This window comes from Drosophila santomea, unplaced genomic scaffold (assembly GCF_016746245.2).
Source record: "Drosophila santomea strain STO CAGO 1482 unplaced genomic scaffold, Prin_Dsan_1.1 Segkk101_quiver_pilon_scaf, whole genome shotgun sequence".
In the NCBI taxonomy this organism is placed as follows: Eukaryota; Metazoa; Arthropoda; class Insecta; order Diptera; family Drosophilidae; genus Drosophila; species Drosophila santomea.
Window position 1 is genome coordinate 1,172,875 of NW_025318933.1, and position 23,054 is coordinate 1,195,928.

Sequence of the window (23,054 nt, forward strand, 5' to 3'; positions counted from 1 at the left end):
ATGACCTAGTGCACAAAAATATTTTAGTGGAAGAATATAAAACCCATTGGTGGTAAGCAAATAACAAGGAGCCCCAAAATCCAAGTCCAACTAAAGGGAAAGAAGGGGAAAAATGTAATTTAAGCCGCAGAAATAACTTAATCGGAACACAAAATTTAAATCCGCAATACAGGGAAAAATAAGCAAAAAAAAAAAAAAAGGAGAACCCATGTGTAACTGTCCATGTCGGTGGTCATTTTGGTAAGGAAATCTTCCAAATCTTTTGTTTGTGTATTTTTTGGTTCCGTGTCGTGTGGAGTGTATATCCGCTGTCCCGTAGAACTATTTGTCTCGTGAAACGGTGTTATTTTATTCCTCCTGTTCTCCTTCCGGAAGACTGTGTTTCCGGTAGGTAAGGCAAGGGGGTCCTCTCTCATTTCGTTGAGTTTAGTCGTGCGCTTTAAAGAGATGTCTTCCAAGTGTTTTTTGACCTCTGGGTAGATTTTGGATCGAAATTCATTGAGTTTATTTAGGAAGTCGTGTTCAGTGTTGAACTTGAATGTTTTCGTGAAAACGTGGTGTTCGAACGGTGTTAGGTTCGTGCTCCAGTGGATCGCATTGTTGTATGTGACAACTGTCTCTGATCAGATTTCTTCATGGTCCAAGTCCAGTTTCCCCTCCTTCCTCTTTGCGAGGATGTTCCGTCAGTGTTGAGTGGAGCCTTTCGACTGTCGAGTTACTGCTTGACTGTTGAAAGGATGTCACGTGCACCTCTACACCGTATTGCTCTAGGAAATCCGTGAAAACGGTTCCCGCGAATTCGGCTCCTTGGTCGAATATGACCTTTTTGGGTATAACGAATTGGCAGAAGAATGTTTTAAATGCTTTGGTTACACTGATGGAATTTCTATTGGGTAGGGGGAATGCTTGCGCGAATCTAGAGAATTTGTCTATGATTGTGAGGTTGTAGTTTTTATTGATTGTATAAATATCCGTATGCAGGTTTCGGGCATTATTCGGGATTTCGGGCATTATGTAGGGTGGTCTCTGCGGGTGCCTGTCATACTTGAGTGTAAGGCATGTCTCGCAGTCCCGAATTGCCTGTGCGATGAGACTTTTTAAGTGGGGCACATAGATTTCCCTTTTTAGGTGGGCGTACATCTCGTTTACGTGAGTTGTTTTAATAAGTGATACTAACTCGCCGGTGCTTGAAGGTTCCTTAAGGAACGTTAGGCACCTGAGGATTTTATAGTAGTTAGTTCCTGTGAAATATTCGGAATAAGCTTTTCTAATTATTTCGAAAATTTCGTCGGTAGCGAACACGGCTAAGGTTTTGTTCGTTTCTAACGTTTCCTTTAAGATATCCGTAACTATCTCTAAGGTAAAGAGAGGTTCGGAAATCTGTCTTCTGATTTTATTTTTGGATGGGACGCAGACCGTGCATGACGAGTCTGGTGAAACCGTAAGGGTGGCTTGCAAATCAAAAGCGTTGAGTGGGCTTTGGGATACCGGAATGTCTCCTGGTTCGCTCGGAATAGAAATGTTTATGTGGGTGCTTGGTTCCACCCTGCTCAGTGCGTCTGCGACGACGTTTTGGGAACCCTTTTCGTGTTCCAATTCGTACGTGTATTCGCTCAAGGCATCCCGCCAGTGAATAAGTTTTGCGTTCTGGCCATTAAAATTCTTGAGTCCTAATAGGGGTTTGTGGTCGGTAACTAGTTTGAATTTCCGACCGTAGAGGTATGGTCTGAAATATTTTACTGCCCACACAATTACTTCTATTTATTATCTATCTATTATTATTTCCTTCTCTATCGTCGAGTAGCGAGTTTCAGCCTCGTTGAGGGTTCTGCTTGCGAAGCATATTGGTCTGTCACAGGTTTTTGGTCCTTGCGACAGCACCGCTCCCAACGCGACGTTACTCAAATTGGGTGTCTCAAAATTGGGTCGTTGACAAGGAGTGTCTTGCAGACTTCGAAGGCTTCGCGGAATTCGTTGTTGATTATTACCGACTTGCCACCTTTTAATTGGTTGGTGAGCGGTTTAGTAACTCGCACGAAATCTTTTAAAATTTCCTGTAATAGCCTATAAGTCCCAGGAAAGACTTAATTTGTCGACTGGTCTTGGGGCAGGGAAATTCTTTTATGGCCGCTTTTTTATTAGGGTTCGGTTTGATTCCTTCTTGAGTGACTACGTGGCCCAAGAAGTCTATTTCCTTACGTAGGAAGTTTGACTTGGTGAGTTGGATTTTCAAATTCGCTGTACGGAGTTTTTCGAAGACGGAGCTTATGTCATTTAAATGTTTCTGGACTGAAGCGGAGAATATTATGATATCGTCTAGGTAGATTAGGCAGATGTCTCCTATTAGCGTGCCTAAGACGTTATCCATGACACGTTGAAACGTTTCTCAGCCCGAAAGGCATTCTGGTAAATTCATAATGGACGTTTTCGTACTAAAATGATGTCTTAGCCCTATCTTCCGGGTTCATCTGAATTTGATGCTAGGTCCAGGGTGGTGAAGTACTTGGCCCGGTCTAGGCTGTAGAGGATTTCATTTATGTTGGGGATAGGGTATCGGTCGGCGATGGTTTTTTCGTTCATCGGGATGGAATGTTTAACTGTATTCGAAAAGGTGAGGGTCTCCCTCTCGTCATAGAATAGCTCCCGGAACTGGTTGCAGACCGTGAACAGAACTTGTCGCTCTTCTGGGTTTAGGTGCTCATTTCGGATTTGGTCGATAGGCTGTTTGAATTGTTCGGTGGGGTCCGGCCCCAATGTCATGCTGTAAATGGTCGTATTCGTCCTCGTCCTTTGGCATGGGCAAGGTTGTTGCCATTTTCAGTGTGTAACTGTCCATGACAGTGGTTATTTTGATTTCCCGGTCTAGTGTGCGGGTTGATTCTTTCGGAATGATGGCTGGGTCCATGAAGGAGTATGAGGAACCGGTGTCGATAAGGAATTTTAGGGCATGAGGTTAGTATGTCTTGGGGATACAGTGTCATGTTAATTGATGTATTCATTGAGGTGTTTAGTAGTGTCCTAGCGTTGGCCATGTTTATTACGTGGGGTGCCGGACTAGTCGTCCCCGATCCCAATGACCCGTTTCCGGAATCAATAACTATGATTTCTTCCTCCCTTATCTCTGGTAAACTGCTGCTACTTCTAAGGCCTAGCCTAGATTTTGTCTTATCCACGATTGTTTTTCTGGACATTTGCAAGGGTACTAAGAAGTTTGAGAGAATGATGTATATATGTATTGGTATAGGGGCTGTTGTACCCTGGTAAAATATATATAGGAATATTAGGGTAATAAGGGTCTAATAAAAAAAATTTTTTGAATTAGCAAAAAAAAAATATAAGGTATAGAAATTTATAAAAATATGTGTATAATGAATGTATGAATATGTTTAAAAATTATACGGATAATATATAGTTTTAAGGATGTAGCGTATTCTTTTTCTTTCCCTTTTCCTTAAATTCTTTTCTATATTTTTCTTGAGTACGTGTTATTTATATGTGTCTATAACATCCAGAAAATGTAACTATTAAAGCCGCCGGGTCAAGTGGTCTCAATACAATGCTACTTTTAAGTGTTTTCCAGTGTACATTGTGCAGCCATAAGATTCGATTACTTGTATATTTTTTTTTATGATCCGATGCGCAAAAGCATCCGACTCCGCGGCGGTCGTCTTGTCGATTTTACTGAGTACAGTTTATGTTGTTATGCGACGCCGTCCACAATGTAGCGGCCGGACGCTGCGGCGTGCATGCAAGTATGTGCGTGCGCCCACATAAACAAACTCAAGTGGTCGACTATCAAGTGCGGCTGCCGAGGCCTGGAGGGGCGCTCCCTACGAACTGCTGTCGGTGCCAGTTTCCCCCTTCTTGCCTGGCACACAGAAAGAAATGATCGACTGCACTTATATTCACACATGCATTAATTAGGTGGCGGAGCACTGGCAATTATTAAGTTGTGGCACATAGGTTTCGTTATGCTTTCGCTTTTTTTTCAGTGTGGCTATATTCACATATTTATGCGCGATGCATGAGCGGCTATCAAGGATTGATTGCCGCCTAAATATGTTTGTATAATTTTTCTTTGTGTAATATGCGAAATTATTTATTTTTTATTGTGGCACATATTAGGCGTTTACATATTTTAATGCGCGATGCATTATGTAGCGGCAATCAGCTATTGATTGTTGTTAAAAATATGTTTGCATAAATTTTTTTGTGTAATATGCGAAATTATTTATTTTTTATTGTGGTCCATATTAGGCGTTTACATATTTTAATGCGCGATGCATTATGAAGCGGCAATCAGCGATTGATTGTTGCTAAAAATATGTTTAGTTCGGTAGTACGAAATTTAAATTGTCATTTTTGGGGTTTTAATAGTATATTCGTTTCATTGAATATTTAGTGTTTACATATTTTAATGCGCGATGCACTAGTGGCGATCAGCGATTGATGGCTGCTCAAATATGTATATATATAACGGGTGTTTTTTTTAGAGGTATAGAACTTTAAGTTGGCATTACTGTTCAAGATGGCGACCGATTTAACAGCTGTCAAGTGATTTATTCTCAGTTTGGTTTGGCAATTCGTCATGCGTGCTTACAAAATCCAACTCGTGCAAGAATTGAAACCAAACGATCATCAAGCAAGGCGTAGATTCGTCGAATGGGCCCAAAACGAGATTGCTGTTGTTCCCGATTTTTCATAAGCCTCCAAGATCTTGTGATTTAACACCGCTAGACTACTTTTTGTGGGGCTATGTAAAGTCATTGGTCTATGCGGATAAGCCACAAACGCTAAACCATTTGGAAGACAACATTCGCCGTGTTATTGCCGATATACGGCCAAATATTGGAAAAAGTCATTGCAAATTGGACGTCCAGATTGGACTACATCCGAGCCAGCCGTGGCGGTCATATGCCAGAAATCATATTTAAAATGTAATGCCACAAGATTATCTTTCATGTCAATAAAATTCATGTCAATCGAATAATCCATCGTTGTTTTATTGCAATTTAAAGTTCTATACCTCTAAAAAAAACACCCTATATATATATTTTTTTTTTATTTTATGGTTTGCAGTTTTTTTTCTAATTGTTTACTTTCTTTTTGTTTTCTTTGTCCCACCGTATATTATTAACGTATATTGCATTAACGGTCATCAGCGATTGATGGTCGTTTTAATATATATTTACTAATATGCTTTTAGATTTGCGTGTGTAATGCACAATTGTTAATGCCGTTTATTTTGCTTCCGCACACCGTTATTTGTTGATTTTGCATATATGCTCTTGTGTATAAGGGTATTTACATATGTATGTTTGGAGTCGGTTCTTTTTCTTTTAAGCGCACGAAATTTACAATTCGTTTGGGTGCACTGCATTATTATACCCGTTACTCGTAGAGTAAAAGGGTATACTAGATTCGTTGAAAAGTATGTAACAGGCAGAAGTAAGCGTTTCCGACCATATAAAGTATATATATTCATGATCAGGATCAATAGCCGAGTCGATCTGGCCATGTCCGTCTGTCCGTCCGTCTGTCCGTCCGTCTGTCCGTCTGTCCGTCTGTCCGTCCGTATGAACGTCGAGATCTCAGGAACTACAAAAGCTAGAAAGTTGAGATTAAGCATACAGACTCCAGAGACATAGAAGCAGCGCAAGTTTGTCGATTCATGTTACCACGCCCACTCTAACGCCCACAAACCGCCCAAAACTGCCACGCCCACACTTTTGAAAAATGTTTAGATATTTTTTCATTTTTGTATTAGTCTTCTAAATTTCTATCGATTTGCCAAAAAACTTTTTGCCACGCCCACTCTAACGCCCACAAACCGCCAAAAACTGTCAGTGTTGAAGACTCTCCTTCGCACTTCTACTAGCTGAGTAACGGGTATCAGATAGTCGGGGAACTCGACTATAGCGTTCTCTCTTGTTTTTAATTTCGTTTCTTTTCTTATTTTACATTTGCATTCACCTATTGATGGCACTTGGCCGGCTGCTTACCTGCATTACAGTATAATATTTAATAATATTCCGGTGATCTTCATATCCTTCTTCTTTTGGATGCTCTGGATCTTCTTTAGGTTCCTTTTCCGGCTGCGCCAGTTACGTCGTGGTCGAGGATTCGTGCTTCTTTTATATTGATCGCGAGGAGGATTATCGATATTCAAAGTGAGTCGCTCGAAGTTCGGTAACAATGAATCTTTATTTACAGAATAATTATCCTCTTAGCCTAGCGTACCATTCTTTTTGTTCAGCGAAACCCCTTGCGTTGGCGCTTTTCGCCTGGATGCCCCTTCCAGTGCTTCAGTTTGATTCTTCGAGTCCTGACTCCGCTGATCCAGTGTGGGTTGATGACTTCGCTGCGGTGTGTGTCCGGGTTGAGTGTCTCATAAGTAGGTCGCCCGTGGGGGTTTCGGGGGAGGTGAAGGCATGCTTGTGCCGTCACCGATAACTCGCGCGTATCAAGTCGTATCGAGAGAATGACGCTTAAATGTATAGGGTTACCGTATCGCTTAAATCTAGTATTATTGTAGGTGACGCTACCAATATATCTGTGTCGCCACAACTCCAAACTTTGTGTGCAAACTATTTGTGATTTAACAACAAAATGTACAAAGTTTCAAGTCTATAATTTAATTTTTAGACTTTATGCCAAAAAAAATCGAATTCTGGATCACAGTGCACTGTCAGTGCTGAAATTTCTCCTTCGCACTTCCAGAGAGTCGGGGAACTCGACTATAGCGTTCTTTCTAGATAGGATTGATTTTTCTAAAATTGGTAATGCCGTTTTTCTGAATTAGCAGGCCAAAAGAGGATTTTTGGGGCGATTTATATAATTTTACCTACTCCAAACGATCTTGTTAACCCTTCCACTTTACGAAAAAAGTGTATAAGAAAGATTATTTTACCTACTCCAAACTTTTTAAACGATCTTTTTAACCCTTCCACTTTACGAAAAAAGTCTATAATAAAGATTAAGATTTATCTAGGTAATTTACAAATATTTTGATTATTTATAGAGCCTATTACTAGTATCCCTGGCGGTCCAGAGATTTACATTGATTTGGGATCAACAGTTAATTTAACTTGCGTTATAAAACACTTACCGGACCCGCCAGCTTCAGTGCAGTGGAATCATAACAATCAGGTAAATTTAAATACGACCAATTACTTTTAAACTCAATAATAGTAATAGAATAGAAACTTTCTCACATTTTATGTAATACCAGTCAAATAAATCCTTAACACATATACACATACCCTTACTGCTACGGGAAAGCCTCTTCTATAAATTACAGGCATCTCAGGCCAATCAGTGGCAAAATTTGTTGATGAGGTTTCACACTCCTTGGGTAATTCACCCATTAAAAGGGCGATTTGTTAGGCACTATGATATTAGCAAAATAAATTCAAAATAACAACTGACTAGATTTCCGATCTATAATGTTTAACATGTCTTGTTTGAAATGGTTTTGTCGTTTTCATAGTGGCAGGTTTTATGATAGTTTTAAAATAAATGCGTATACGTCTGTCATCTCAAGATTTATTTCGGCAGGTCAAAAATCATTCGCAAAATTTTTTTTTCTTATCTAATGGTTTTGGTTCTTATTTTTATACCCGTTACTCGTAGAGTAAAAGGGTATACTTTCAAAGAAAAAGTATGTAACAGGCAGAAGGAAGCGTTTCCCACCAAAAAAAAATGTATATATTCTTGATCAGGATCAACAGCCAGTCGATCTGGCCATGTCCGTCTGTCCGTCCGTCTATCTGTCCTTCTGTCTGTCCGTCTGTCTGTCCGTCTGTCTGTCCGTCCGTATGAACGTTGAGATTTCAGGAACTACAAATGCTACAAAGTTAAGCATACAGACTCCAGGGACATAGGGGCTAATCATAGTTTTATACCAATTGTAATTGAAAGTGTTTCTGTAAATTATTATACCCGTTACTCGTAGAGTAAAGGGTATACTAGATTAGTTGAAAAGTATGTAACAGGCAGAAGGAAGCGTTTTCGACCATATAAAGTATATATATATATTCTTGATCAGGATCACTAGCCGAGTCGATATGGCCATATCTGTCTGTCCGTCCGACTGTCTGTCTGTCCGTATGAACGTCGAGATCTCACATACTCCAGAGACATAGACGCAGCGCATGCTGCCACGTCCACTCTAACGCCCACAAACCGCCCAAAACTGCCATGCCCACAATTTTGAAAAATATGTTGGTATTTTTTCATTTTTGTATTAGTCTTATAAATTTCTATCGATCTGCCAAAAAACATTTTACTACGCTCACTCTAACGCCCACAAACCGCCCAAAGCTGCCACGCCCACACTTTTGTAAAATATTTTGATATTTTTTCATTTTTTATTAGTCTTATAAATTTTTATCGATTTGCCAAAAAACTTTTTGCTACGCCCACTCTAACGCCCACAAACCGCCAAAAACTGTCAGTAACAGTAACTGTTAGTAACGGGTATTAGATAGTCGGGAAACTCGTCTATAGCGTTCTCTCTTGTTTGTGGTACATTTTATAAAGATTACAAAATACGAGAAATCCTCAAACGTGAGAAAATGAAGTATTGTTGGCTGTAGTTATAGAATGTAATGGTTTATTGCTTTTTGTATGGAACAAAAAAAAAATTTGAATTAAAAGGTTATTTTTTTTATGGTGTGCAAGCCTCAAATAAAATGTGTTGCCCGAGTTATATATGGGCAGTAGTTCCACGTAGTCACTTGGTTAATGGCATGATGATCTTTAAAATTTCGCAAGAGAGAAGGGACAACAAATGTTTCTATTCTGTTTTCTCGTTTATTCGGCAATTACATTTATGGTATAAAATAAATGTTCGTGATTAATTATGTGTGGTCTTACGAACGATCTTAAGGCAACTGGAGTGCGTCGCCAAAACTTCTTTGTGCTGAATCTACATTCCGCATCAGCCTCGACGCCGGGTCCTTTCTAAGCTACAAATGTAAAGCTGACAAATTACATAATTTTTAGAGGCTGATGCAACATTACAAATCTGATAACATCTATCTAATCAACATGTGCATAGGTTTATTTCACAATATGTTGTTGTTTGTGTATGTTCCCTAGAATATGTGGATTGATGAGCTGTTGTTGCTGTGACCCTTGATGCCGTTGTCATTCAGAGGGGTCTGGAGGAGTGGGGAAGTCGTAGTGGTGTTTAACTTGAACATATTCTTGTCATTCGCGTACTTACCTGATCATGGATTTTGATTAGTGCTGCCACCACCGAGTGATTTTCTTCGTAAAGGAAAGTGGCTCGCATAAAAAGTTGGGAAGGTAATCCAAGCTTGCGCACTAATACTTACAAGCTTATATACCAGCAGCTGCAGCGGTGAACTTTCCGTTTTCGCTTTCGCACCAGTGCCTACGTCGTTGTTGTTTGACCCTTTATCGTTTAGCGCGCTTAGATAAGAGGAACGCCAAGTGACGCGCTTCCCAACTTATTGACGTTGTTCTTATGAGAAAAAATTTAATACAGTTTTCGAACAATAAATTAATAATTTATTAAATTAAAAACAAGAGAGAACGCTATAGTAGAGTTCCCCGAATATCTGATACCCGTTACTCAGCTATTGAAAGTGCGAAGGAGAGAAACACTGACAGTTTTTGGCGGTTTGTGGGCGTTAGAGTGGGCGTGGAAACAAGAATCGACAAACTTGTGCTGCGTCTATGTCTTTGAGTCTGTATGCCGAATCTCAACTTTCTAGCTTTTGTAGTTCCTGAGTTCTCAGCCAGATCGACTCGGCTTTTGAACCTGATCAAGAATATATATACTTTATATGGTCGGAAAAGCTTCCTTCTGCCTGTTACATACTTTTCAACGAATCTAGCATACCCTGTTTCTCTACGAGTAACGGGTATAATAACCTATTTTTAAACCCGTTACTCGTAGAGTAAAAGGGTATACTTTCAAAGGAAAAGTATGTAACAGGCAGAAGGAAGCGTTTCAGACCATATAAACTACATATATGTATGTATATATTCAGAAGCAGGATCAATAACCGAGTCCATCTGGCCATGTCCGTTTACCGCTTCCCTCTGCCTGTTACATACTTTTTAACGAATCTAGTATACCCTTTTTTTCTATGAGTAGCGGGTATATGACCCAATCCATGAAAACTTAATCTGATCTGGAAGAGCTGAAAACCAAGCCTCAAAGTCGGGTCAGAGCCATTCGCCGATTAGACGAGCGACTAGACCAAGGATTTTAGAGGAATTATTAAAATGTCGACTCGAAAACTTAAATGCTTCCATTAATAAGGCAAAACAATTACAAGTTTTCCCGAAGAAAATTTTTTAACAAATCGGGCCTGACTAGCTGCCTAGCTGGGGAATTTCCATGCGACTTGACGAATATAACCAGAGAAGTTCGTTGGATTATTTATTGCGCGGGCGCAGCCCGACATCAGTTTAGCGACTGTCTTTCCGAGCGGAAAGCTTATTAGTTGCGCTCAAGCTACCGCATAGCCGAGTGGGTTTTGCTCTAACTGATAATTCATAAAAATTTCAGTATTTATTTTATGTTAAATTTAACAATACAACTTAAGAACTACCGCTTTAATCTCCTCGGTCAGAGCATTGTTTATTGCCAGCTTGTGGATCGCGCTTAAAGACACCTCCTGTGGTCCGTACCTCCGCCACACGCAGTCTTCCGTCCTCACCGGTTGTTGTTGCCAACACGCGGGGACAAGTTGTCGTCGTGTATGAGCACCAAGCACCCGACCTCCAGATCGCGGCCTCCGACGGTCTATTTGTTTCGATGCTGAAGTCTGGCGATGTAGTCCTGGAACCATCTAGCCAAAACTGCTGCCGGAGAGCGGACAGCTTTTGCCACCGCTTCAAATATTTCCAACTGGCCTTGCTAAAGAGTCCTCCTGTGTCAGATTCTTGCGACAGCGTGATCAGAGGCTGCCCTATCAACAGATGTCCAGATGTTAGGGCCTCTCCATCGTTGAGATCGTTGCCCGGCGACGCGATTGGACGAGAGATGAGCAGCGCCTCTACCTTGACCAGGTGGGTGCCCAACTCGTCTGCTGTCAGCTTCGAGTTGCTGACTCTTAGCAACAGACGCTGATTGGCCGACTTGACGGCTGCCTCCCATAGCCCTCCAAAGTGTTTTGACGACCACGACTTTCTGAGCTCGTCCTGACTGCGGCGAAACGCTGGACGCTTGTACGAAGTTTGTGGCGTTGTCGCTGTACACCTTCTCCGGCAGCCTTCTCCTACCGACGAATCTTTTAAAAAACGGATAAGAACCTGTCAGTGGATAGATCAGGATCGAAAACAAGTTCAAGGTGAACAGCCTATGCCGAAAAGCACACGAAAACGGCCCCATAAGTCTTGATAGGAGGTTTACCACAGATCTTTAATGACACATAGAATTCTGACCCCATCAGCTGGTAAATTAGCTATTATCTGGTTTATCAGCACTGTCTTATAACGGAAACAGTGACCACAGCTAAGGACAATTTTCGTGTATGCTCCTCGTCAGCGAGACAAATTTTGATTTTGAGGACAGTAATAGTGGAAATTTAACATTATACGGAATTAGTGCATTTAATAATCTCCCCCTAAAACAGATTAAGTTGAGCGTCACTCTAACTCCCAGTTGTGTATGAAAGGATTTAAACGTTGTAGATGTGGGCTTACGTTTTCAGATTTCTCTAAATTTACATATTCCTAACCAAACTCAGATTTCTGAAATATTTCTGACCATCCTAAGAAACGAAAATTTCGTTAGCCGAAATGTCGACCTCGTGTTGACGTTTCTTACCTTGAACAAATTGATTTATGTTTCTGTTCCACGTGATACTTAATCGGCTGGATTCTCTTCTACACTACATTCTCTGTGAGTTCTTGGATGCACGCAGCCCGAGACTTGGAATAGATTTGGTTTTAAGTGGGGACACTCTCGACTTTGCGGTTAGCAGTCTTGACAACCTATTTGTCCCAGCCACGGTACGAACATAATTGCAACAACCATTGGCGTGGCTCGATGCATCAGCAAATCCGAAGATTTGAACATTGTCATAGACAGTCAGACAGATATTTCGAGGAATGGATATCTTAAATTCGTTCCAGCTGGTATGCAAATTCATGGGAACCAATTCGTCCCAATCTATTTTTTTTCGCAACAGTTCTTGAAGCAAGATTTTGGCCCTTCTAATCAACGGACACAACAATTCCAAAGGATCAAACAAACGAGCTGCGACGGACAACCGGTTTCGTTTAGTTGGTGGTCAGGACTGAAACGAATCCTCCAAGCTATAATAAAACGCATAATTCTGGGGGTTCCATTTCATCCTGATTCAACTGACTCAAAAGTGTTGAATATACAAGATTTTTCTGATGCCTAGCTAATCAAATTTGGGTGATTTGTTGCCCATTTGGCTTGATGGAAACCCCCTAACGCCAAAACTCTCGCCACTTCTCTGCGAATTACCTCCGACTCTTTCATACTGATTGCTCCTGTAAGCAAATCGTCTTAATAGAAGTAGCTAGAAATCACCTCTGATGCAACATGACGTGACTCAGCATAATTTTTTGATAGCTCAAAGAGGCTGTTTCATAAGTGACAGTGTTCAGGCGACAGCTTTGGAGAGCTTGCGTCGATTTTTCCCCCCCACGATAAGTTAGCCATCCCTATCTTCATTTGCAATATTAACTTGCCTATGCATATTTGATATATTAGCCGTCATGGCACATTTGTGCAATCGAAATCTTGCCAGAATCGAAATCTTTCACCCACCAAAAACGTTCCACAAGAGAGTCGAGAGAACTAATATTGTCATTAACAACGACGATGTATGCATCGTTGGAAGCGTGAATGATGTTCAGAAAAGAGGCTCAAAAGTTCGAAAAAGGAAGGAAGGGCTTGTGAAAACGAGGGTCTGCCAATTCAATGTTTGGTGGAATTGGGCACAATTGACTTCATGATCGGGTTGATATAATAAAATTGAGCTTAACACCCAAAAATCGGTAGCGAAACTATAAGCATTGACGCGAGAATAAATTGCAGTGGGGACTGTGTGCCGTACCATCGAGTCGTTCTTCCCTACAGTATTTTTATTTAAATATGATTCTTTTTTGTGTAAACGCAAACTCTGTACTAAGTCCTCTGCCATAAAATTGATTTGAGATCCTGAATCTAACAGGGCTCGTGCTAGTTGAAACTGTCCAAATCGAACTCCTCAATGACAGCCGTGGCAAGAATAACTTGGTCACTACCGATTGTGTTTATTAAAATCGAACCGTTGAATAACTGACAAAGCCATTAAAGGTAACACTATGATTTGTTTCTGAACAATATCGATTTGCATCCGATTTGCTACCTTTTTTATGGAGAGGGATCACAAAGGACTCCTTCCATATTTGGGGGAACTGAGTAGATTCCAAAGATAATTTAAACAGTTTTAGTAGAGGTTTGCACAAGGCTTCCGCACAGAATCTAAGCACACAGCCAGGAATTCCGTCGGGACCTGGCGAATAGACAGGCTTAACTCGCTGAAGATCATAAAGCAGTGAGCTTTCGTTTAAAGTGGGACAGAATATTAAATTTGACTTTGATACCGCGTAAGAGTAAGGTCGTTCGGAATGAGGTAACGTAGAATATGTGGTTTGAAAAAACTTGGCAAATAGATCGGCTATTGCCTGATCCGATGTTACCGAAGTGTTTTCAAAAAATAGCGAGGAAGGGTAACTAGTTGTTTTGCGCTTAGTGTTAACGAAATTATAAAACTGCTTGGGATCCTGTGCGAACTGGAATTTACAACGGTTTAAATAATTCTTATAACACTGAGCATTAAGCACGGTAAAATTTAACCGAGCACTTACATATTTAGAAAATATAGATTGAGAACCGGTATTTTTAAATTTTATATAAAGTCTGGACTTAACATTTCTTAGATGTGTCAACTCTTTATTAAACCAAGGAGGTTTGTTAGAGGTAGACGGATAGTACATCGGAACACAAGAGTTGAAGAATGATTTAATTGCATTATAAAAAATATCTATGGCATCGGCCATTATGTTGCAAGAATATAGATCGGACCAATTGAAGCCAGATATAAAAAGATTTAGCCTCTGAAAGTTTGCCTTACGAAAACAATGAATTCGTTTGGTTGACTTTTCTGGCCTCTCTTTTATTACGGTACCTGTGTCGATTGTCACCTCGAAAGTTGGATGGTATGGATCTTCAGGTTGACTAAGAGGTGCTACTCTAGTCAGAATCACACTTTCAGCACTTGAAACAAAACATAGATCCAATAAACGACCAAGAGAATTTCGAATATAATTAACTTGCGACAACGATATGTCAAGCAAGCCGTCAATAAAGTCATGCTGTGCTATAGGCAGGAGAATATTCGACTGTTCCTCTGTGGACCTGGTATATTAAAGTCACCTAGGACAACTAGTTGGTCCCTATCGGACAGTCTGTTTGTAACGGATTGGATAGCGGACAAATGGTTAATATATTCAGGAAATTCAGAAGACGGCGGAATGTACGAGCACGAAATATAAACATAGCTATCAGAAAATGACAGCTTTACGCATAAGAATTCTAAGTTACGGAACTCATCAAAAAGTACCTCCTCTGACGTGAGGGTAGACCTAACAGCAATTAGGACTCCCCCTCCCCGCCTGGAGGGACGATCATGCCTGTATATTGTGTACATACCTGGGAAGACTTCGGAGTTAAGTATCTCCGGTTTTAACCAAGTCTCTGTAAACACAATAATATGGGATGCAAAGGAAAGGCTATTAGAATACAAATTAGTTAGCTTACTACACAAGCCTCTTACATTTTGATAACAGATAGTGAGACTAGATTTTATTTTTTTGAAGATTAAGAAGTAGAAGTAGTAGAGGAGGATGGGGCAGTGATCTGGCCACTTGTGGGAAGTTTAATTCCCACGGGCCCTTTTTTTCTATTTTTAATCTTAGCTTCAAACTCTTTCACAATCACACTTTCCGGCCAAAAATCACCAGAACATATGGTTGAGAATAGCTCATATGGGACAGTTATCTTGAAAGATGAGATGTCCCTAGCATAAGAAAAGTTAAATTTTTCCACTTTTATGTTGTCGGCTTTGGTTTTGTCTTGTATATAAGAAAGTACATCAGATGATGTTTGATCAGGGGAAAGCCGAGAAACAAAAATTTGTTTCTTTAGTGGAACCACCGAGAGGGGTTTTGGCACTGCAGGTTGTATTTCTGATGTGCCAACTTGAGCCGGTAGTCCGGACTCAATATTCCTTTGTGGTGGTAAACAATTCGGGACAGGTGGAATCACCGGTTGAGAAACCAGTGTGGACAAAACGGAATCTGTAGCAGTCCCAGGCTGGACTCCCTCCACAACCGATTGATCGGATTGCGCCGAATCTTTTCTAGCTGCCGATCTAAGCAACATTTGAGGGTTTGCTGCGATCGTCAAATGATCAGCTGTGGAGTCCTGTTGATCACTTGCCGAAGGTTGCGGGGCATTCCCCTTAGGCAGCCTACCACCAGCGGATTTCTTGCGCTTTGGAGATTCTTCTAATAGTTTAAGGCTATTAAATTGCGAATCAAGCGCAGAAAGAAGATCATCAGCTCGACGAAAACTATCTCTAGCCACGCCAAAACTGCTGATCAGTCCTTTCAAGCCACCTTTAGTTTGGCGCATAAAGAGCTGCATTTCATTCGCAACTCCTAGGCAAGTATCACAACAGTATTTTAGATTAGGGCCTTTAGCTAGGTCATCACTTGTTCGGCCGTTAGAACCAGCGCACTTAGTGTGCACCATTGTATCACATAGCCAACAGGTCATTTTTGACTGATCAGGCTTTATTACCTGACGGCATTTGTTATGGAAGCAGACAACATTGGATTCCATGTTAAATTGGGTTTTGACCACTGTACCAAAAGACAAAATCAGAAAATGTACCGCAAGAGCGCAGTCTGCGATTTAGGATTTTGTGTGGGAGAGAGAGAGAGAGAGCGGGTGCACCGTGCAGTTAATTACAAAAACAACACCAAACGAAATTGAATTATTAAAGAATTTGTTAAATTCCACCGCTGGATTTAGCAAAACAAAAATAAATTCGGAGCGCAGAAAAAAAACACGACCGTTCGCTTTGAAGCTTGATGCTAATTTTTGATCAGATTTTATCTTAGATCGTTCTCGATCCGATCCCGATACAGACTGTCTTTCAGATTCTAAATCCTGATCCAATCAACCTCGGCTAGAAGCTTTTCTTTGGAAACTTCTTGAACTTTCAATTATGTTTAGAATAAAAGCTTGATGCCGAAATTATTTCTCTGCGTTGTGAAATTCAATTATGATGACCGATGCAGTTTGATTGAAGCGCAATAAGTTGACCATGGTTTGGTATCCAAGCGGAGGGTATATTTCTTAGAGTTTGATTATTTATCTTAGCGGGTAGCTAAGCGCTGGCATAGGCGAAACTGCCAAATACAAAGACAAAGGAAATGCCGCCGAGATTGAAATTTAAAATTTGTTTATAAGCTGCGATAGAGTGCTATGTTTACGGGTTGGATAACTTGCATGAGAAGGACGATTTATAATATTCCTTATCGGATCCTAGGTTAGGCTTTTCTTTACTTTTGGGTGACCCCACAACAGCTAAGTGTTGGTATCTCCGATTCAACTAAATTGCACAATCAGACCACGACGTCAGCGTGTTATAATCTAGCTGTTCCTCAAATCGGGATTTTGTATTGTGATCTACCTTGCATTTTGCTATGTGTATAAAAATTGCGTTATTTATTTTATTTTTATTACCCAATGACTGTAACGTTGCATACGATATTTCATCGATAGGAGACCTTCACCCTAATGCAGAGGGTTTTGATTAGAGGTCTGCATGAATACAGTCAAAGCAGCATTTGGTACTCACACTTCTGACTGACTGAGACATTGAGTAAAACGGATTTGGCAAATGTGGTAAAGGCATGAGTACTCGCGACCGAGTTCTCAGAATAACCGAGACGGTTAACTGTGCGCCGCATTGGCGACGTCAAATTTATTCCGTGTTTGTTTTTTCGTTTTGGTTTTGCTTTTTAATACAAGACATAGAAAGACATTTAATTATTATATATGTATGTGAATGTAATTTATTTATTTTATTTTTCAATTACTGAATGCAGAAACATAATTTTGTTTATAGCGAATTTTTAGAATTGTTAGCAATAATACAACGTTTTTCTGAAATTAAATTTCTAGCATCTGAAAATGCTCTATTATTAATGTGTTATTCTATTTACACATAATATATATTATGTATGTACATATATTATTTTTTACATATTTACGCAATTTACTAAAGCTTACAATTTCGTCCGATTTCTGCATTCTCATCATTAAATTTCCTGTTCCTGTTCTGCTGCCTATGCAAGCCATGAACGACGAGAATGCCAAAATTTTTTGCGTACAACGAAAGCAACGCTGACCAATGCGCAATTCACTCTGTTGAAATCGTTTCGGCATGGCGAATTGCGAACTTGAGTGCACTCGTGCAGACCTCTGATACTTTTGATACTTGATTACTCAATTATTTCTAATTATAGAATTATATATTATTATATAATTATAGAATTATATAATAATTTAGAAATTGTGTACAAAAAGATCAAGCATTTATTGTTATACACATTTTTTAGACTTAAAGATTGTTAATGTGCACAAAATTCCCACCATATATGGTTTGTGAGTTTATGTATCGTTAATGGTTAAAACCAACGCAAAATAGGAACAAAATTAAATTTTATTGGACACAAAATCTGTTCAAAATATATAAGTGAATCCCTTACGAATTTAAGATGACCACAAACACCGCCGAAAAATGCTTAAAATCTATAATAATTTTTCCAAGGCCGAGTTTTTTCATATAAACCGTATCAATGTCCACGCAAATACTCCATAATGAACCTGTGAGCATCCTACGACAGCGTATTTGTACCGTAAACGTGCAGGAACTCTGCAGTCAGACATTTCGATCATGTGTGCTCTGTTCTAAATGCAAGCCTCAAATCAAGATACAAATTATGGGAAATCTACCCGCAGATAGACTCCATGCACTCCGCCCATTTGCGATATATGGCGTTGATTTTTGTGGCCGTTCAAACCCCCTCGGGCCCTGCACATGGGCGAACTATAGGAGGTGTCAAAACTGGCGAGGGGCCATTGCCCGACCAGGCGGGTCTCAGTTGCTTGCGATTTTGGCGGCTTGTCTCGTCAGTCGGGCAAATGTGCTGGCTGCGATGGTCCCGGGAATATTTTCTGTGCCTTCAAGTTCGGGACAAATAGTCGTCGCCGTCGTGGCAGAGGAAAACCTGCCGCCTCAACAGCGGCTGTTGGGAAGGCTTATAGCGACGTACGCAGGGGAGGACGGCATGGTCAGAACCGTAGACCTTAGAAGGATCTACGGATCATTGTTTCGGAGGGCTATCCACAAACTGGCGCCGCTTTTGTTTGTTGGCTGAAGTTATAGAATGTAATTTATTGTTTTTTGTATGGAGTAAACAAACATTTTAACACATTTAGAGGTAGGAGAGCATAATAAAGGTCTTTCATCCCTTATGTGTGATTATGTGGAAATATATGTTATGTCGAAATTTAAAACAATCAAGCGCACACTACTCTCTTCGTCGCTGCCAAATAAATAAATTATTTTTACCACCCAGTTTATCGGTATTTTAATATTCTCATAAAAATTTTAAATATCATGTAAACTACTTTATTTATGAAAATTATAAATTTACAAATTTATTTTTATACCCGTTACTCGTAGAGTAAAAGGGTATACTAGATTCGTTGAAAAGTATGTAACAGGCAGAAGGAAGCGTTTCCGACCATATAAAGTATATATATTCTTGATCAGGATCAGTAGCCGAGTCGATCTGGCCATGTCCGTCTGTCCGTCCGTCTGTCCGTCCGTCTGTCTGTCCGTCTGTCCGTATGAACGTCGAGATCTCAGGAACTACAAAAGCTAGAAAGTTGAGATTAAGTATACAGACTCCAGGGACATAGACGCAGCGCAAGTTTGTCGATTCATGTTGCCACGCCCACTCTAACGCCCACAAACCGCCCAAAACTGCCACGCCCACACTTTTGAAAAATGTTTTGATATTTTTTCATTTTTATATTGGTCTTGTGAATTTCTATCGATTTGCCAAGAAACGTTCTGCCACGCCCACTATAACGCCTACAAACCGCCAAAAACTGTGTTTAAGACTCTCCTTTTCCCTTCCACTAGCTGAGTAACGGGTATCAGATAGTCGGGGAACTCGACTATAGCGTTCTCTCTTGTTTCAACTTTATTGATTGGATGCAAAATTGAAGTTCTACTCTAGTTCCCTAATCTGGCCTTTTGTGAATCAGAATTTGGTGTAGCGGTGGCAGCGACGAATCCAAGTTTGACAACAGTTTGTCAGTTGTGCAGTCGGCTCTAATTGGTTAATTGCAGTTCTGCTGATGACTTCTTAAAAAATTTGGCTTTTTCCTGTTGCTTTAGATAATTCGCAGGAATTGCATGTGCTCGTGTGAACTGCTTGGCCATTTCCTGTTGTGGCTAATATTTATTAGGAATTTCAGGTGCCCGTGTGAACTGTTTTGCAACTGCAGTTCAATGCTCTGTTAATATTACTCTTGTTATGATTTGGTTTACATTAGGTTGGCGCGTGCAGGAAATAATGCAGACGCTGACCTAAGCTTTTCTTTATGAGCTTTTGGTAAAGCGTGTTGTTAACTCCTCCCCTCTATTCTGAGCTTGTCCTCAAGCGACGTTCATTAGAAGAATGGTATGGTGTTGAGATTAACTCTGTTGGTGGTTTTCAGGGGTTCGGGAGATGCCACTTGTAGAATAATCTCCTCTTGCTTTCGTTTGCAACAGTACGTATAAAAACCCTGCGACGATTGTGGAGGTAGCAAAGAGAAGGGTGACGTAGCATTTGTTGTAATTCCTATCTGTTTCCAATTCTGCCAAACGTTGAGAGATAGTATTTTGATTCGTTCTTTCTCTGCAGGGGTTATTTGGATCATGGGCCTTGATGATTGTCTGAGCTTCGTCTTAACGCTGTTGAACTCTTTTCCGTTGATGGTGAGGGTCTCGTTGAAGAAGTTGATGACGTGTGTTCCTTCCAGTTTCTGCATTTTGTTGTTCCACTCTAGTGTGCCATTGTAAATGTTAACCATTATAAGACCGCTGCTTATTTCCTCTATTGTTTCAATGTGGTCTGCATTGCTGAATTCACATAACCCTTTCTCTCCTATCAGAAGCTTAGGTAGACAAGTACTATTGCTAATTTTTACAATATTATTCTTGTTACAAATTTTAATCTAATGATAAGTTTTACATATATTTTTTATGCCAAACATATTTCCGTTATTTAAAAATATTTCTTGAAATTTTATGTTTACAATTGTGTTCTTTTGAACATGGGCTTGATGGTGTGTTTTCGTATACAGTTTTTTCTAAATTTGGGACTTTAATTATATATAAAATTGTTGTTTTGTTATTTAATATAGTTACATCGGAAAATTCTAGCATTTCTTCTATGTATAGTAATGGCATATTGCTTTCTTTGAATACTTATCAATTTCAATTATTTCATTTTTATTTAATAAGAATGTATTTATTACATTTAGCTTAGCCCATTGAATGGCGTATTTAACATTTATGATTTATTCTTTGACGAGCCTAATTTGATTTTGCAAGTTAAAAGTTACTTCTGTGTTAACATAGCTGTCTTTTCTGATAGAGTTTGATAAAGAATTAGTAAATTTAGTTACTGATTTAGTCAGTCTTGAAATTGATTGTTAATTAAAAGTTGTTTGTTGCTATTGTTAATTAGATCGTTCATATTATCTTGGAGTAGAATTAAGTCGTCGTGGTCTGGAGTACCGGCAATGTACTTCCATGCGGTTCCTATTAAATTGATTGCTCTAGTGTTTCTATAATGTAGTGTGGGGGATAATGTTTGGAGAATAGAGAATGTTTAAACCAATTCGTGTTTTATAGTGTGGTAACTGTTTGAATGTTTTAGTTAGTTATCTACGTATAAAGCTAAGATAATTAAAGTGTTTGTAATGTGGTTTATATCTATAACATGAATTATTCTTGTGGTGAATGTTTGAATTTTCCCTAATCCTTTATTTATTACTGCAGTCTGTACGTCGGTGTAGTTGGTAATGTCTAGAAGTCCATGCGCTATTGTTATGGTGCATAGCATTAATGTCCTAAAAGAGTAAAATAAATTTAGTTTATTCGGATGTTACTTTTGTGTATTCTCTTTCCTGATTCTGTTACAACTGTAGTATTCTTTTTAACTTTAACTATTTCTTTTTTATATCTTGCTGATAATTTAGAACCAAGTCGTGTGTTTATCTTAACATAAATTTCGTCTCCTACGTTGTAGTTTTTTAGTGCGTTACGTTTCTGGTTATGGTATTCGAGGTCCTTTTTCTGTTTGTCTATTAGTCTGTCTATGTTGTCAAGTCTGGTTTGTTCGTAGGCTTCGGGGTAAGTTGATACTGTTCTACCAAAGAACACTTCAAGTGGTCTGAATAGTGGAATGAATAGTGTAGTTATATTCGTACACTGCTCTTTCTAGTAATTTTGGAAAGTTTCTGTGGGTTCCATTTTTCTTGATACATCTCATTATTTCAGAGAGTGTCGAATGGAATCTTTCGACCTTGCCGTTTTTAGTGCTTTTGTGCTTGAAAAATATCTATATTGAGTTGGTCTTTGAGCATAAAAGTTATGGAATGTGAATTTAAAGACTTTTTGTTGTCCATGACAACATATTTGGGGACGCCATAGTAGAAAATAATATCTCTTAGAGGGTTTCTTATGTCTTCTATTGATTTGGACTTTATTATTTTGGCCTGCGCTAATTTAGAGAACTTGTCTATGGCTGTTAGAACTAATTTCTTTTCTGTAGAATAGATATCGATGTGGATAATTTGTCAGGGGTATTCCGGAATACGAGTTTGCTCTAAAACGGGGTTAGTCGGATGTCTATCGTATTTTTCTTTCTTGCAAACTTTGCATTGTTTTACCAAATTTTCTATTTTTTTTTCTTTATTTGGGAAGAGTAAAATTTTTCGGACAATTAAATTTTATTTTCCGTAGCATTTGCATTAGCAAAAGATGTTAGAGATTTCATTCGATCCTGTAACGCATGTAAGGAGAACAAAGCCCCGAATAATACGTTACGTCCACCCATGGGTGAGCATTGTTTATCGTATCGACCATTTCAACGGCTATATATTGACCTGCTCGGACCCTATCCCCGTAGTAAGCAAGGTTACGTTGGATTGCTTATAGTATTAGACCACTTTAGCAAAGTAATGCTGCCATCTTAAAAAAGCGACCAAACCGAGTGGGACAGAAACATCACTAGTATCTCATGTTCGTTAAGATCAGCGTTGCATCAATCGTTAGGATGTTCACCATACCGTGCGTAATACGGATTGGATATGATTACCCATGGATCTGATTATAAACTGGTAAAGAATTTATCCCTATTGGAAGAACCGATAACACCGATTTCGCGATCTGACAATTTAGACATCATTCGAAAAGACATTCAGGCCAATATTCGTCGTGCCTATGATCGCAATGTGCGGCAATATAACCTACGCACGAAACCCATTTCCTTTAAGTAAGGACAGAAAGTATTCCGTCGAAATTTTGCCCAAAGCAAATTCGCGCAGAATTTTAACTCAATATTAGGCCCACAATTTGTAAAGTCCCGAATCAAAAAAAAAACTGGGAAATTGTTATTACCAGCTTGAGAATTTAAAAGGAAAAGAGGTAGGAACGTATTATGCAAAGGACATTCGAAGCTAATTCCCGCTGATATTACATCTAACGAAGAAATATTATCGGGTGGTGGCATGGTAAGCGAGAAGAATTTGCAAATAGAAAAAATTATAAACGCAATGTTGGCCACTTGCGACCGAGAACTTGACTCTAGGGCTGTGTTAGTTCGGGTTACATGTCCGAAAGCGTTGCCCA

At 39.5% G+C, this 23,054-nt stretch overlaps 1 protein-coding gene across 3 annotated transcripts in view; it reads left to right on the plus strand.

Annotated features, from left to right (window-relative positions):
* LOC120457482 (protein CEPU-1) overlaps positions 1–23,054 on the plus strand; it is a 628,267-nt gene that overhangs the window by 459,232 nt on the left and 145,981 nt on the right. For all 3 annotated transcript variants that reach the window (XM_039645033.2, XM_039645034.2, XM_039645035.2), the window contains one exon: positions 7,022–7,149. In XM_039645033.2, coding sequence (XP_039500967.1) covers positions 7,022–7,149 — 128 coding nt within the window. The remainder of the gene's footprint in view (positions 1–7,021; positions 7,150–23,054) is intronic.